Source organism: Panthera uncia, assembly GCF_023721935.1.
Source record: "Panthera uncia isolate 11264 chromosome C1 unlocalized genomic scaffold, Puncia_PCG_1.0 HiC_scaffold_4, whole genome shotgun sequence".
NCBI classification, from domain to species: Eukaryota; Metazoa; Chordata; class Mammalia; order Carnivora; family Felidae; genus Panthera; species Panthera uncia.
This window is the reverse complement of record NW_026057585.1, coordinates 7,694,978-7,712,605: the sequence shown is the minus strand read 5'-3', so window position 1 is coordinate 7,712,605 and position 17,628 is coordinate 7,694,978. Positions and strand designations below refer to the sequence as shown.

The following is a 17,628-nucleotide window of genomic DNA, read 5'->3' as shown; positions in this document are numbered from 1 at the left end:
ATCTAGATCCCAGTTCAGACTAGGAAGCCAGCTGACTCAATCAGGGGCATGAACCCAGAAGAAAAAATTAAAAACCTGTAATCCTCCCACCTTCCCCACCCCCTTGTGCATAGTGCAAGATTTGTCGTCGCTAAAGGGAAGTTCAGAAAGCAAATCTACCTCCGATCCCAGATCCTAACGTACTAGAAATGATGGTGATATCTGTACACATGGGGTTCAAGGCCTCCCGGTAGCTATCCCAACACTTGGATCTGAGCTCATAAAGGTCTCACCTACACTTGAAAGAATCAGTTTAACTGATTTATAAACTCATTTCTAAGGCTGAGCCCTCCCTAAGAGAGAACCTCTTGCCTTGAGGAGGGATCCCCACTGATGTTCCAGGCACGGGGGCCAAATGGATTAATTGCGGGTCTCCCTGGGCTCCGACTGTAAGGTCACTCTATGCTCGGAGTTTGCCAGCTGTCCATTCTGTTACCGTCACATCTTGAGTAAACTTGAGTAAACTTACTCAAGTAAACTTGAGTAGCGGTGTCAGGGATTGTTTGACCAGACCACTGGATTCCAGCACTGCTACGACCGCTGACGGTCTGGCAAAGAACAAGAGTTTTTCCAAGACAATCAAGACAGTCCACATGGCAATAATTCCCCCACTTGTTCCTGCTGAGTGGGATTACTGGGTTTAGAGGCATTTGCTGAATGGTACAGCTCCTGATGAGAAGGGGTTGGGGAAAGGGATGGGCAAGGGGGAAGGAGCCGGCAGGCGGAGGCCAGGGCTGTGTGCTGTCCCCCGCCGTGCTGTCTGCATGGTCGTGTAGCTGTGATTTTGCTTTGATCAGTCATCCGGGGTGGGGGCTACTCATCATCGTCATCACTGTCATCATTATCCTCATCAGAATTGTCGTCGTCATCGTCATCGTCATCGTCATCATCCCTGTCGTCCTCATCTTCATTGTCGTCGTCTTCAGTGTTTATCTTCCCGGAAAGCACATCCTCGATCCAGTCTTCCAGCTCCTCAGCTGTGGGCAGGTCGTCATCATCTGGGATCTCCATCCAGACGCTGTCGGCCTGCAGCGAGGGACCGAGGGACCGAGGGACTGAGTGAGTGAGTGCAGGAAGGACGAGTCAGACCAGAGGGGTCCAAGCAGCCTGGCTCAGTTGTCAGGGACGTGTGCACACTGTTAAATGTGAAAGCCTCAATGCAGAACACTCTGGGTAGTATCGCACTTGTGCAAGATAAAAGGAGGGGTGTGTGTGTGTGTGTGTGTGTATGTGTGTAGTTTGTGCAGAACGGTTTCTGGGGAAGGAGGAAGAGTGTGGAGGCAGGGCTGTGGAGGGTTGGCAGGGGAATGGGCGGAGCCCAGCATGCTGAGACTGGCAGCTGCTTCAACCCGGCCCTTCCTTAAGATGCAACCTCCCCCCACCCACACACCCCGAATTTCTTCCTTGCTTCTCCACCCAGGAGTAGTTCCTCCAGATCCCCAACACTCCCCATCCTAACCTGCCTGCTCTCCTTATCCCAAGCATTAGGTCGTTACTGTGGAAAGTGCTTGGGATGGGGAGGCAGGCCAGGATTGGGGCGGTTTCCAGGGGTATTGAAATCAAGTATTATTATGAGTTGTAATTATGTTTGCACTGTTTTTTTCCCCCCTCTGATTACATGAGCATATCTACAAGACACCTATTTAATAAGAACAAACATGTATATAACATTTCTGGTAGGATGGCCATGAAACCACTTACCAGTGGTTCCCTCGGGGAATGGGAAAAAGTAGAAGGTCAGGGCAGTGGGAAATACTTTTGCTTTTCACCTTATCGTCTGCTGTTTTACTTAAAAATGTTTTAACTTGAGCAAATTTTAAAACTTGTTTATTATTATTAATTTAAAAGGCAGTTTCGAAAATAAATAAGTACAGAATTCCCCAGGTGACCAGACGCCCAGCAACAGGGTAAAAGGACATTACTACCTGGGCCCCATTCACAAGCATTTCCACTGCCATTAATTAGGGCTCTAATGACTTCTCTGTGACCATCTCTTTCTGTCCATTATTTGCCCATTATCTGTTGTATCTGTGCCCCCTTCTGTTTTTTTTTTTTTTATGGGGGAGTTGTATCAGACATCTGGGCTGAGATCTAAAATTCCTCATGCTCTGCCAGTCCGCCACACCAGCTTGCCTCCCTGCCCTCAGTTCAATGGCACCTGCATGGCGAGAAGAGGCCCCCTCTTCCTATGTGATCTTCCTCCCCTTCTCCTGTAGCCCCCTTGCTGACCAGCCACTGTGCAATGGAAGCTGCATGTGTGGGTTCTTTTGCATTAAAAAAGTTTGTTGTGCTTGGGGAGAAAATTCACAGGAGAGACTACTTGGGTGGAAAGCTCCAAATAGTAAAACAGGACAGCTGGCCCTGTAAGCAAGGAAATATGGCCATACATTTCCAAGGAAGTGCTCATGGAAGCAAATCATGAAACCATAGATTAAGACTGGCTCAGACACTAGGCTTGGGCCACACCGGCAAGTTTTTCATTTCAGGACAGGCTAGACTCGTATACGTGGTGGCCCAGTCAGGACGGGACCGTCTGAGGGTGCCTGAGCAAGCTTTTATGGGGTATACTCACATCTGTCACATTCACCACCCCAATCTGTGGCTTGAATAGATCAATCTTGAAAGTCTTTTCCCAATAGGCAACAAGCTGAAGCAACAACAAAAAAAATGAGATTAGACAGCAGACAGAGGGCATTCCCTGTTAAGGCCACATTTTGTGGCTGGACCCACCTGCCATCCCATCATCATAGGTCACCATTGATTAAAGGTCTCCAAAACATCTGCGGGCACTTTGAAAACTGAAGACTTGGCCTCAGCCCTCAAGCACTTTAAATAAGTATGAAAACAAGATGTTATAACACAAACTATGAAAACATGTAATATAAATTCTTCTACAGCTGTAAGGAAGAATATTACAGAGATGGTCTGACGTTGATTCCCAAATTACTTGTGGCTCTTTTATAGTTTATGTGTGGCGAGAGAGCCATTTTCCCCCACTTCTCTTCCAGTGGCCCATTTAAAAATCCCTTACCTTGCACTACTCTGATCCACGAGGTGGCTGGGAAGGTAGTGAAGTGCCATCCAATTAAAAGGGTTGGTGGCGGGGGAGGCGTACTTTGCCAGGCTTGGGATCCACATGGACTAGACTGGGGGGGGGGGACTAAAGGAATAAGGGGCCGTGGGGCTAAGACAGTGCAAATGTTCAGTGACAGAAAGTCTCCAAGGCAAATATATGGCTTGATGGGGACCAGGGATAGTCAGGAACCTGGATGTCGGGACAGTCTAAAGATTTCTCCTTTGTAAAAACCAAGATAAACAAACACACAGGGCAGGTTGGGAGAGCTGCTGGCCATCTGCAAGCCTGCATAACAAAACAGTCCGGGTAAACTAGAAATACAGTCTGGCAGAGGCTAACTAAAAAATGTCATAATATCTAGGATCTTATGAGGCCATGACTCTGTTACGATTACCCAGAATGATGACAGTGACCTCAGGTGTCAGGAGAGTCTCTGCCTTCGATTCACTTGCTCTGTATGTAGGGTTGGGTTTCAGGACCCTCAAACTCATGAAATCCCCTCCATTTTGACTATTTAATCATGATTTGATCCGTCGTGTCCTATGCAACAAATGGTAATTTCGGGAAGAAGACAAGTTATCGTTTGTAATCTAATGATAACTAAATGTGTACTGGTCACCAGCAGCTGGCTCATCCTAAAGTCCACTGACTAGCAGGCAAAACTTTGGCATCACATAGTCCTGGGTCAGGATATCACGTCTACCACATAGTAGCTTCAACCTCGCCAGCTGTTTTTCTTTTCATCTGTCAGACAGGGATTATGATAGTCCCTACTTCATAGTGTTGTCAGGAGGATTACATGAGATGGTCCGTGTGAAGAATTTACTATGGTTCCAAGCATACAGTAGAGTAAATTAGTTACATCCATTATCACGACCACTGGGCTCGTGTGCTGTACGAATTCTGTTTATTATTCTCTTTAGAAGTAAGCATAACCCTCTCTCAAATAAAATTTGAAAAAACTGGCTCAGGTCACGATCCCAGGGTCGTGAGATCGAGCACCCCCATCGGGCTCCGCGCTGAGTGTGGAGCCTGCTTGGGATTCTCTCTCTCTTTCCCTCTGCCCCCTCTCCTCCCTCTTTCTTTCTGTCTCAAACAAATTAAAAAAAAAAATAAAAATAGGCATAATCAAGGCTTTCTGGCCGTTGATCACTGACACCAGCAAGAGTTTGGACTTTAATTTTCTTACACATTCACCATGTGCTAGATACAATGCTAGGACCTGGGAGAACACAATGCACGTGGCAGATGGTCTTTGCCCTCCAAGAATTTGCTCCTTCTCTCCATGAAGTTCTTAACTCCATGCAAAATGTTCAGGTCTGATTTTAATTTCTTAGTAACTCTGGTTCCCTTGGAATGACGCTCCCCCCTCCCCCAGAACATGAAGGAGACGATAGCAAGGGAGGTGGTGGGATGGGAACAGCAATGGACGTGCTAGCAGAAGAAATTCACCCCGCTCACTTGCGTGGGTGGGCCGGAGGAACCCCTGGTCTCCGGAGAGGTGAGTGCTGGGTCTAATCGTGTCAGTGCGAAAGCCAGTGTTGCCCCAGTGGCCAAGGTCTCCCACACTGGATGGGGGTGGTCATCGTGTTTCTGCAAGTGCGTCTCCTGCTTCACCCCCTGCTCATGCTCCCGGGACTCACAATAACACAAGCATGAGACTGTGAAGGTGACCGCCAAAGGTGCCGGGGTCTGAGCCACTCACCAGAGGAAAGTCATCCGGGTCAATCCACACGATGCTCAGGTCAGGGTTGTCCGTGTTGTCCCTGGCAACCTGTTTCAGGATTTCCAGGAACTCGTAACCATCTGAAGCAGGATTCGAGAAGGCTGAGTAACCCCAGCACAGACATGGCTTCCAACACCAAGAGCAGGGAGTGTGGTTTTTCCACGAGGGTTTCTTAGGCTTATTTGGTGCATACCCTTAATTATAGGATTATTCTATAAAATGAGTCAGATGAGAACTCCAGCCGCAAAGCAGCTTCCTCAAAGGAAATGATAAAAATTTTAAATAAAAAAATTAAAAGTTCACAGGGAAGCGGCTGCTTCTTAACTCAAAGCTGGGCTCCATTGGCTAATCTGCACATGAAAACTGACCAGGCTTGAGTCAGCAAGTACAATCCTAGATCAGAGGAACCCCTGCCTGGTCCTTGGTTCCCTGTGCCCTCTTTGGAAACCAGTAATTTGCCATCCCTGAGTTCTACATACCAAGAACATGTAGCCTGGATGCTTAATTTTCTACAACCTGGAATTTCTAAAACTTTCAAATTATGCTTCTGATTTACAGCTGGTTTCATAGCTTTGAGATAGCAAATAGGGTTTCTCTTCTTCCCTCACCATTTCCTTGTATGTCTGCCTTCCCCCAACCAGGCAGCAGCATTCATTGCCCCCAGGGGAGGGATGATTCATAAGAAAAGCAGAGACAAGCCTTGTGAGCCTCAAGAACACGGTTTTTTGTTTTTTGTTTTTTGTAATAAAAATAAAAAATTAAGCCTAAACCTTTAAGGACTGGGAGCATAAAATTTATACCAGAAACAAAAAGTTTTGGAAGAATGTTTAGTAAGAAAAAGCACACCCTAACCCCACTACATCCCCACCCGACTCCAAACTAGAAACAAAGAGTGGAGACTCTGGGAAGTATCTGAGAATGAGCTCTGTGCCTGTGCGTATGTATGTGTTTGCGCATACGTGTTTTTACGTGTGTGTGCACAGATGTAAGCTGGTGTGTACATGTGTGTCCACACACAGAAACTCCACACTTCCAGGGAAAATCAGAGCATAGGGGCCTCAGGCTTTGTTTCAGAATGAAACTCAGGAAAATGGAAAGGCCCCTGAATCTCCTGGAGGACCCCTCCGTGCAGGAGCACTGGGGCAGAAAGGTCTGTCCCGAGGCCCCACCGAGTTCTCTGTGGTTCTGAGGAACATGGACGATGCCACAGTTGGGATGGACAGGACCAGAGGTGACCTGCTGGGAACAAGGGCTGGAGACCATATGCAACCACAGCCGATGCCAACCAGGTGAATAGTGCACCTGTCTGTGCCCCCGGGAAGCGGCAAGACCCCGGACCTCTAGGGATGGTGGGGGTGAGGGTTGGGGTGGGGGGCATCGATGATCAGACCCAGTTCCCACTGGGTACAATTCAGGTTTGGTTCTAGACAATAAAGTTCCACGTCTGGTCTAGCTGATGTGTGGCCTGAAATGTACACCCTCTCTACAAGCAACTGGCCACCTGCCTCCTAATTCAGTCTGGTAACTGCCCTTTCATTGTAAAGGTTTCTTCTTGTGCTGAGGTCCCAGGCACTTGGTGCTCTTCTCTGTTTAACAAGCCTCGCCCCTCTCCAGGAGCTCTAGCCTTTGCTTGGTAAAGATTTTTCTCTGCCCTTCCTCATCGCCAATACATTCCAGGCAAAATGCATGCGATCCTTAGCAATTCGGCTCTGAGTGGGTGGAGTCACCCACACTGTCACTAGCTCACACTGCTAACTGTGAGATTCAGACTGGGCCCCCTCAGGCCTTGCTATCTGGAGAGCAGAGTTACTGCTAGTAGTCAAGAGGCCGCAGACTCTTCCAGCAGAGATATGCTCTGCCTGGGTGATTTTTCCACCTAGTTTCTGAATTACGGGTCTCCCTTGATATCCAAAAGTAGAACGTTCCTATGAACCAAAATGCTGTAAAGCGAAGAAGCAATAACATTCTATAAAATCCAAAATCCTCTTTGGATTTCTTTTCATTAGCAAAAGCAGGTGTTAACATAGGACTTTTGTAAAAGCAATGTGATGTAAAGCAAATGTTCGGTTAGCGAGGGAAACCTGGAGATCACGAGTTACCTTCTAGGACAGACCCTTGTGAGGAATAGGGCCGCAGGCTTTAGAGTTCATTGTCATTGTGGGGATTGGATGGAGTTGGGTCTGGGGATATTACTCCTGGTGCCTGTAGGAGAGGCTGAGAAGGTCAAGCACTGCGTATTATGATACATAACCCACAGATTCCCTGTTCTGTGGCACAGTTCTATTTCCTGATATCTGGACACCACGGATCTCCCTTCTCTGGGGACAGAACCGTGCCACAGAACAGGGAATCTGTGGGTTATATATCATTACACAGACCACAAGGGGGAATTCTCCAAAAACACTTCCCATGACTAGTTTTAGCAGCCAGAAGGAAGTACTCTGGAAGGTAAGAATCAAATTTAAAAGTGAATTTGGGGGCACCTGGGTGGCTCAGTCGGTTGAGCATCCGACTTCAGCTCAGGTCACGATCTCGCGGTCCGTGAGTTTGAGCCCGCATCAGGCTCTGGGCTGTCAGAGCCTGGAGCCTGCTTCTGATTCTGTGTCTCCCTCTCTCTCTGCCCCACCCCCGTTCATGCTCTGTCTCTCTCTGTCCCAAAAATAAATAAATGTTTAAAAAAAAAAAAAAGTGAATTTGAGGAGCACCTGGGTGGTTTAGTAGGTTAAGTGTCTGACTCTTGACGTCGGCTCAGGTTGTGATCTCACGGTTTGTGGGATCAAGCCCCGCCTTGGGCTCTCTGCTGATAACATGGAGTCTACTTGGGATTCTCTGTCTCCCTCTTTCTGCCCCTCCCCCACACTCACTCATGCTCTCTTGCTCTCTCTCAAAATAAATAAACTTTTTTTTTTTTAAAGTGAACTTGACAAATCAGAAATTCACACAGAGGATGAAATTCAATGACACAGACCCTGATTCAAGTAGAAACTAAACTCGAGATACAAAAGATGAACTTGCATAAAGGGAGGCAAGAAGCCAGTTGGACACTGTATTGCAAAGGGGCAAGGGTGTCACCAGAACTACGACTAAACAGGGGCGCCTGGGTGGCTCAGTCGGTTGAGCGTCCGACTTCGGCTCAGGTCATGATCTCACAGTCTGTGAGTTCAAGCCCCGTGTTGGGCTCTGTGCTGACAGCTCAGAGCCTGGAGCCTGCTTTGGATTCTGTGTCTCCCTCCCTCTCTCTCTCTCTCTCTCTGCCCCTCCCCCACTCATGCTCTGCCTCTCTCTGTCAAAAATAAATTTAAAAAAAACTTAAAAAAATATGACTAAACACACAAGATAGCACTATAGTTTTCTGACGGAAAACCCTACAGAATGTTGGAATAAATAAAAAGAAATGCTATGTACAGGAACCTTTTCTATTCTACATGCTAGAGCAGGCTTGGAGATAAAAATAAAAAAACTGAAGGAATAAAAATTGGGTTCTGCAAGAAAAATCAAATGGACTGGAGTTTTTACATAAACAAGAGAAGTGAAAATTTTGGCTTAATGCTTATTTTTAGGAATATAAAAGATTTTTGCATCTATAGAGTAAGGAAATCTCAGAAAACATTCACAGTAATAAATGGATAAATGAGGTTGACAATAAAGCAAGAGAAACCTCATCCAGATCCAAAGGCAGCTTTTTGACTTTCAGGATGATGAATTCCATAATGGTCATAATCCTTCTCCTCCCTGGACATTTTCAAGAACAGAACAGACGGAAGGAGCCTGGCATGATGCTTAAACACACGGACCCTTGGGGCAAACAACCTTGGTCCAAATCCAGGTTCCGCCATTTTGAGTGTGACTTAGGGCAAGTCTTGGTTCCTCATCTGTAAAGATGGGATGATGATAATCATAGTACCTGTTTCATAAGGTGGTTGTAGGTTACATGAGTTCATACCTCTAAAGCACTGAGATGGTGCGTGGCACATAGTAAGCTTTAGCCGTTATTCCTAAATCATCTGGATTCTTCTGCTTGAATACAAGGAATTTGACCATTCATCTCTCCATTCAATGCATCGGTAATAAATACAATGATCTGGGCGCAAGTGGTGGGTCAGATACAGTCTTGGCCCCATGCAATAGAGAAGACAGACTCATAGGAAGTTACACGGGGAGACAGTATGTGATGGGGTGGCTCCTTCTGGCCCCCGTTAATGACTCCATGACTGAAGGCTTCAGGGTGGCTGTGCCGGTAGGTGTAGCTATGAGAATCTTGCCTCAATATGTGGGTTAGAGCAAGGTTTGTCTCCTTTGTTTTAAAGTCATTAAGCTAACTTGGATATTCCTTAGGGACAGCTTCTGTTTCTTTGTAAAACAGGTGTCCCAGCAGGTGTCTTGGGAAAGAGAAACAGCCATGATGGACTCTCCCTTTCTGACCAGGAAGGCAGGTGTAGGAAGCCATATTTCACTTTTGTTATTCGATGTAAAGCAGAAGATGAGCCCACAATTGGAATCACATGAATAAATGGGTTTGAAATGAATAAATGTTTACTTCATCAGTGATGCACTAAGCTTAGAGACCTTGTAAGAGTGTGGCCGTATATCTTTAATTGTTTTTTGGGGGGGGACAGAGAGAATGTGTGTGCAGAGTGGGCATGTGTGTGCATGGGGGAGGGGCAGAGGGAGAAGGAGAGTGAGAATCTCTCAGGCAGAGCCTACGAGGGGCTCAATCTCACAACCGTGACATTATGACCTGAGCCAAAATCAAGAAGTGGATGCTTAACCGACTGAGCCGCCCGGGCACCCCCATGTATCTTTCAGAAGGAATAGTCCACGATTTTTTAAAAAGCTAGATTTAAAAAAAAAGGAGGAAATATTATTCTGTGCTTTTGGGGGGCCAGTAGTTATTTAGACACCAAAACAACTACAGGACTAGTCTCTGCATTTAATCTTCACATCTGGTCCTGATGGGGTTAGGAAGATCTTAGTATCTCCATTTTAAAGAGGATGGAATTGAGACACAAGGAGAGTATGTGGCTTGCCCGGCGTCACCTGAGAGCAAGGGGCAGAGCCAGGACTGTGACTCAGGTTTTTGGGCTGCACGTCTAGAGCCATTTCCGCTGTCGTTTTCCCTCTGAGAGTTCGGCACTCCTACCAAAGCTGTTGCCATCTTCTTCCCTCAAAGTTGTGCCTGAGATTTGCAAGCTGTGAAAGCTTCAATAGTAGGGAAGCACGGGGCTCCAGGAAACAGCATGGGGGCAGCGTCCTCTGGAGCAGGTGGACAGGGCCGCACCCCTCTTCTTCCCAGCCCCATTGTATTTGGTTGGCTAACTCAGCGGTGTCCCTGAGTGTGACTGGAGTCTCAGAGATCGACCTAAATAAAGAAGAGGGACCTGGCACTGTGACAACTGTGACTCCCTCCCTGCCACACAGGCTTGGAACCTGACGTCCCATGACCCAGCGCTGAGGGCCAGTGTGGAGCCAGGTTTCCCACGGCAGGCGAGAGGCCTCTGGGAATCACAGCTCTGTGGGAGGGGAAACTGGTGATTATGCTCTCCTCCTCCCAGGCAGGGAGGATCTGGTGGGAATGAGGCTGGACCAAGCCCTGGGGGACAGTCCCAGCCGTGACAGGAGCCAGGGCTCTGTCTGGCAGAGACCTGTGTATCTCAGAGCCAAGCCCAGGGGCTGGGGGCCTGGATTTGAGCCCCAGTTCGACCACTTCTTAGCTATGTGACCTGGTGACGTTATTTAAGTTCTCCATGCCTTTGTTTCCTCATCTGTACATCAGGGAAGATGATAAGGACCATACCTAGTACATAGGGTTGTGATACATGCACAGTTAGCACTTAGCAAGAACCCCAAATGCTAAGTTCGATAAATCAGATTTGCATTTGGAAGCTCAAATAAGCAGTCAGCATGCCCACTGCAGACAATTGGTCTCAAAAGCATTTCCTAAGAACCTCAGGCGGTCGCAATCCGGTTGGAACAGGGCTTGGAGACGTTCATTCTGGGGCCAATCCGCGTCTGCACATGGCAGCCCGTCCTCGCGTTTCCAGCTTGTTAGTGCGAATATTCCCTGGGCCCTTGGAGGATATCCATCCAGCATGCGCTCATGTAGAAACGCCAGTCTGCGAACCTTTCAGCAGGTGTTATAAAGAAGATGTCAGCCTGATGCAGACACATCTAGGGGCGGCAGAGGAGAGGCGTTCGTTTTCAAACCTGTCAAACTGTGGCTCCGGGGGCATCCTGAGCGCAGGAGCGGAAGAGGCTCTGGAGGAGGAAGATGGAGCCGCACACAGGGCCTGGGATCTGGGGCGAGAGCAGAGCGCCAGACGTGTCCTTCCAGGGCCCAGAGAGCAGGCACTGAAGTCTGGGAACCAAGCTCACAGCTGGCATTGTCAGCACCGGTCGGAGAAGAGCCCTTGAGGGACCCAGGTCACTAGGATAGACGGTCGTATTCCAAATCTGGGAACATCAGTAGACAGAGGGGAGGACGGCTGACCTCCCTCCTTTACTTGGCACTCTCTTCTCACTTCCCCCTTTCTCCTGGCCTCCCTGCCCACCCTTCCCTGCCCCCTCCTCATCTCCGCGTTCCAGCTGCATTGCGCATGCTCAGAGCCCGTCTAGGGCCAGGTGGCCCGGCAGGTAGGGTGCTCAGCTGCACCGGCAAGAAACCGAAGCTCCTGTGTCTCCTCTGCCTCTGGCCATGTGATCTCGAGCACACACTACGGAACTTCTCTGTGCCTTTCACATGGTGGAGGTGGAGGGGGTGGTGAAGGGCAGCAGAGAGGAAGGAGGGCGGGCCGAGTGATCACTGGAGGTCATTGAGGTGGTAACTGGGAGGGGCCCCCAAGTCTGCAGCAAGGCCTTCCTGTGAAGGAAGCCTTCACAGCTCATTCCTGCTCTGCTTCCCCCAGCAGGCCACCCTGGCCTCAGCTTCCTCAGTTGTAAAATGGGAACAAAACGAGGGACGCCCGCATGGGGTTCTGTCTCATAAGCAGACAAGTGATCATGACCATTTATTTCATCATAATCAGGACGGATTCGGAGGTCAAGAAAGCCTGCTGGAATTTGAATCTTGGCTTAGATACAGCAAGTGATTTGGGTCATTTAACTTCTAAAACCCGCTTTTCTCATCTGAGCTGGGTTGACAATAATCGCACATATATCGCAGCGTGGCTTTGGGGACTGGATGAGGTCATCTCCATATAGCGTGTTTCCTCAAGACTGTTAGCTCTTTAAGGAGAATCGTATGCACTTCCTGGAAGTATGATCGTTCTTTGGCCAGCGGGTAAGGATTTGGTTGGGGCAATCGGCCATGTACAGCTTGTTAGCAAGAGCAAAGGTATATGAGCAACCACTGTCTGGGCAGGAATGAAATTCCTAGTCCTGCAGCCAGGCCCCTCAGCCCCGGGTTACACATCAGTGACCTTCGGATAATGACTGACTAGCCACACAGTCTGGACTTTCGCAGAAAAGCCTTTCCCTTTCCTAGGCCTGAGTGGGCCAGGCCCTCCCTTGATGAAAAAATCTGCTACGAGACCACACGCCCCCTCTTTCAGTGCATTTCTTCCCGCTTCTCAGTAACAAGCCCAAGCTTGGGCTCCTTTGGGGAAAGACACAGCTTCAGGCCCAGGGATATTTGTGCAGGGAGGAGGTGAAAGTAGTTTCAGGAGCTTGATTCATTACAGCAGCAATCTCTGTCAAACAGGTTCCTACAACTTCTTGGAGGCCTCTTTGTTCCATTGTTCCGAAGAGCCAGACAGGCTTCCCCCACCATCCTAGAAGGGAGCAGGTGGGGCAGGGTGGCTGGGGGGAGGGAGGAAGCCCCCCCATCCCCACCCTGAGTCTGGCCAGCACACTGCTGCTGATGGCAATTCCATCTCTGTTCACACAACACCAGGAATCCGACTCTGTTTGATTATACCTTGTAAACCCTGGGCAATTGGCTTCCTTTGCTATTTTCTCCTCCAGGGGCAGAGGGGTAGCCAGAAACTGTGGAGAGAAGCTGGAACCATTCAGGCATTTCTTTTTCAGTCAAAGACTAGATATCCTGGGAGAGTTTTTTCAACTTTGCAAGTCAGTGATGGGAAAACTGAGACAGAGTGGACGTTCAGAACTTTTAATAAAAAAAAAAAGGGGAGGAGGAAACCCTCAGATAATTTGGAGCATACATTTGGTCTTGATACAATGGAACAGTGTTTGGCCCTAACACGGAGTGAATTACTGATGCATGCATGCTACATAATGGAGAACCTCGAACACATTAGGCCAAGCAAAAGGTGCCGGGCATAAAAGGCCACAGATTACATAATTCTACTTCTATGACATGTCCAGAATAATCAAATCCATGGAGATAGAAAGTGGAGTAGTGGCTGCCCAGGGCTGGGGGAGGAGAAACGGGAGCCACTGCTGATGGGCGTGGGCTTTCCTTCTGAGGGCCTGAAAACATTCTGGAACTAGATAGAACACAGCTTTGTGAATATATTAAAGCTACACCGAATCACACACTTTAAAAAGGTGAATACTGTTGGGGCGCCCGGGTGGCTCAGTCGGTTAAAGCACCCAACTTCGGCTCAGGTCATGATCTCATGGCCCGTGAGTTCAAGCCCCATGTCGAGCTCTGTGCTGACAGCTTAGAGCCTGGAGCCTGCTTCAGATTCTGTGTCTCCCTCTCTCTCTCTGCCCCTCCCTGCTCCCACTCTCTCTCTCAAAAATAAATAAGCAATAAAAACAATTTTTTAAAGTGAATATTGTCATGTAGGGATTATCTCTCAAGTTTGATTAAAAATTGTATGATAACAACATTTAAGTCTCAATCTGTAAGAACTACGCAGGCTGATAATGTATTAACAGCATGGCAGTGGAGTCTTGGGGCTCAGTCTTGGTCAGTCATGTGCTGATCTGATCACCTCCTGACAGCTGTTTATTGAGTATCTACTATTCATCAAGGCACTGCACAAGGACCAGGTAAGCGCTGATGGCCAAGACCATCTCTGGCTCCCTCATGACCTACCACTAATTCCTTGTGCCCTTGTGGGAAGTTTGCTCAGCTTCTCGGAGCTTCCTGGTCGTCTCTATGAGTATACAAGAGGCCCCAGGCAAAGGCCACAGTCCTACATTGCCTGGAGCGGCAGTTCCCAAACCCAATGCTGTGTTAACTAACTCACCTCGGAGTTCTGTGAAATTACAGGTTTCTGAAGGTCCTGTTATAATCAGCCCCAGGTGGCTTTGGTGCTTGTGCTTCTCTGTGCTGGCAGGTTTGGAATCCCTGCCCGGGCACCTTATGGCCCAAGGCCTGGCTGTTTAGCCATCCTAAATGAAATTCCCTGCCTTCTCTGGTTGCAATCTGGATTTGCCAGGTCTCCCCAAACACACTTCAGAATGTCCACTCACACTTTCCCTTTGGGGACGATTTATCTCACAGGGCATTGCCAAAGGGACCTAGCATTTTACCGCCGGCAATATTGATTATTCCTGCACTTCACTCTTCACGGATGTGAAAAAGAGTGAAGCCAAGGGGCATCTGGGTGCTCAGTCGGTTAAGCGTCTGACTCTTGATCGCAGCTCAGGTCATGATCTCACGGTTGGGTTCTGTGCAGACAGCACTGAGACTGCTTGGGATTCTCTCTTTCCCTCTCTCTGCCCCCAACCCCCACTCAAAATAAATTAATTAATTAAAAAAAAAGAGTGAAGCCAGGAAATAGTCATCTAGGTTCCCCAATAAAACCAAGTTACTCATCCATTTATAGGGTTATTTTGCACTTTAGAAATTAGCTGCTAGTTTTGTCCAGTTCTCATTATTTGAGGGAATATTTTCTATGAAGTTTCCCAAGCACATACAGGATTTTACAAACCAAAGGGTACATTTGTTGTAATTCTAATGTAGGATTGTTATTTATATAGGCTAGATCACAACACTGGTAAATAAACTTTTAATGTGAACAGAAGTTCTCTCTCTCTCTCTGTCTCACACACACACACACACACACACACACACACACACACCCTGTAAAGCTAGGATGTTTTCATATCCTCCCCAGTACTCAGTGCTCCTTCCTAGTTTGGCCAGCTAAGCAGAACAGAATGAGGTTATGATTCATCCACATCCCTTAGCCACGAGCACAACTGAAAATGAAGTCCTACGTAACAGGCGACCACCAGGGGGTGCCCAATATCTTGCAGTGGCCTTGCAGACAGGAAGTGAGGGAAGAGAAAGGAATGAGGGCCGGCAAAGGTGAGAAGGCAGATCTTGCTCAAGGTGCAAAGGGGAAGATTGGGGGTTTCCTACCTGGGTCACTCCTCTCTGCAAAGGCCACAATGTGGATCCCATTCAAATCATCTTCCTGGAGGAGAAAAGAATCAAAGGTTACGCTCCCAGGGGGAGAGATACTAAGGAGCAAGTCAGAGACAGACAGGGGGGCTGGAACGGAAATGGGCAGCGGGAAGGTGGCGGAGGGGCAGTGGACACGGGGGCCAGGGGAACAGAGGGGCGCACAGTAAGGAAGGAAATATTGACGAGCAACTGGGAGGAACACGTGCTGTTTGATAAATGGGTTTGCGAGACAGGAAAACACCACTACACACATCAGCACTGACAGGGCCTCACTCCCATGGGCTGCTGGGTCCAGGAGAGCTGCAGTAAAAGGCACAAGGAGGAAAAACGTGAGTCTGGCCCGTCAGGCACTCTGAGGGCAGCAAGCACTCTGCACCTAGCTCAGTAAACGCCGTTGTCAGCCTGTGCTTCGAGAATTCACCGCCAGAACCAGCGATTAGGGGAACTTCTGAATGCTGCTGATGGACCCTGCAACCAGCCACAAACTGACAGCAGACAGGACTCTGAGGCAAATTAGGATGTGGGTCTGTTCTGTTCACACAAGAATCATATACAAGCGTAGGGCTTCTCCGCTAACACACCTCCTGTTGAAGAACTTTGTAGTCAGTAAGGGGCACCTTGCTGACGTTGACTTTCCAGGTTTCCTTCCTTGGGGTCCTTTCTGCTTGAGTCCCAAAGCTTGCTGAAGCAGTAAAGGCCTGTAACGGATTTCTATGAGTGTGGGGGGCTGTGGGAAGAGTGGATGTGGGAGCTAGAGAAAGGTGAGGGTGTGACACTGACAAGTGGGTGTGGCTGTGGAGGCCCTGGGCCAGGCCAAGAATCAAGCAGTTATTTCACATCTGTGGGCAAGTGGCACTCCATGTTTCTACATCCTGGACAGAAAGGACCATACATACACCTGTGTCTCCTTCGCATCAACCCATCCCATCCCATCCATAGCAGGAGCTTTGGAGGACCCTCTGTGATGAGAACCGTGATTCCCCAAAAAACACGGAGAGGAAGACGTATAAGAAGGAGGTACCAGGGACAAATCTGAGTGAATACTAATGAAAGGGAGTTACTGGGCACCCTGGCTGTCACACTAGAATCATCCTATAGAAAAAATTCCAGGCATCTCAACCCTCCCATGATCCTCTGTTTTCATTTCAATTGATTTTAATGCCGGTGCAATCCTATCTAAATGCTAATTTTTTTCCCTTTGAGTTTGGAATGGACAAAACCTCCAAAAATTCTAAGAGAGATTAAATGGAAAATATTATTGTTAAAAACAAGAGAGTGGGCCTGGGCTTGGCCAGATGCCCTGGGGAATTGAATTGTACGGATATATACGTGTGTGCGCGCGTCTGTGTGCAAGTTTATTACACAAATCCGACAGCAACCAGAAGGGGAGTCTGAGGTTTGACTGTTTTACATTTGCTATTATCGTCAAAGAGAATATCCTGATCAGTTCTCATTAGGCGGTCCTGTGTCTCTTGTCTCCTGCCATCAGCTGGAAGTGAGCAGTATTAACTCTGTGGAGCAGGCTTCATTTCTGTGTGTGCTTCTGGAATGCATTTGGAAATTGGTTTTGGAATTAAGAATCTATATTTGTTTCCTAAGAGTCTGCTCATAATATGCCTGTCACTCCCCAGGCCTAAGACGGTGCCTGGATGGCGGACTGATGGGGCTCAAAGATTCAGCACACAGCCCTGTGCTTAACACTTGCAAAGAAGCGGGTGCATGCCGGGTGCCAGATATTTTCAGTAATAAACTCACAGAGTGAGAATCCACGGGCAAGCCTAGAAATCAGGGTTGCTCAGTGAGAACCCAACATGCATGAGTGAGGAAGGACCAAGATGGCCACCCACACGACTGAGACCACCCAGGGGCTTTCTCCGAACCCCACAGCCTTCGCTCCAGATCACCCATTTGGTCTTTGGATCATATTGCCTTGGAAACTATCTTTTTAATAGCACCAATATTCCCTTCTCAACCAGATGGCAAGCTCTCACAGGGAAGGGATTATGCCTTGAAATAACAATGGTTAAAACGGCCACAATAGTATCTGCCACTTGCCATTTTTTGTATCAGTACTTTGTAAGTACATTATTTAGAAATCTCAAATGAAAGTCTTATTCCTGTTTAGTGCTTAAAGAATTGAAGTGACTTACCTAAAGCCACAGAACTAGCATGGACATGGCTGGGATTCCAGTCAGTTCTGTGTGGCCCCACATGCTTGTACTTTCTCACTGAAAGAGGTCCAGAATAAGCCACTGTGGCATAAAAATTACTTTGAGCCGAAGGCATATGAATTCCTGAAATCCTTTACCTACCTAAAAACAGAGCCGCCCAAAAGAATTCAATTGTCATCAACCCGCTCCCCGAAAGTAGCTCTAATTTCTCAGATAGATAATATCACAAAACTATCAAATCTCCCATCTATTCCCCAAGGGCCCATTTCTCTTTCCAAAAAAGTCATTTGTTTTT

The 17,628-nt window shown here is 47.9% G+C and overlaps 1 protein-coding gene across 1 annotated transcript in view; it reads right to left on the bottom strand.

Moving 5' to 3' along the window:
* Positions 1–515: 515 nt before the first annotated feature.
* The window catches only part of CASQ2 (calsequestrin 2), a 62,795-nt gene continuing 45,682 nt past the window's right edge, over positions 516–17,628 (bottom strand). The window contains exons 8-11 of the mRNA XM_049618381.1: positions 15,118–15,172; positions 4,821–4,921; positions 2,612–2,686; positions 516–1,065 (exon numbers count right to left, since the gene is read on the bottom strand). Of these exons, the coding sequence (XP_049474338.1) occupies positions 853–1,065; positions 2,612–2,686; positions 4,821–4,921; positions 15,118–15,172 (444 nt within the window). The 3' untranslated portion in view covers positions 516–852. The remainder of the gene's footprint in view (positions 1,066–2,611; positions 2,687–4,820; positions 4,922–15,117; positions 15,173–17,628) is intronic.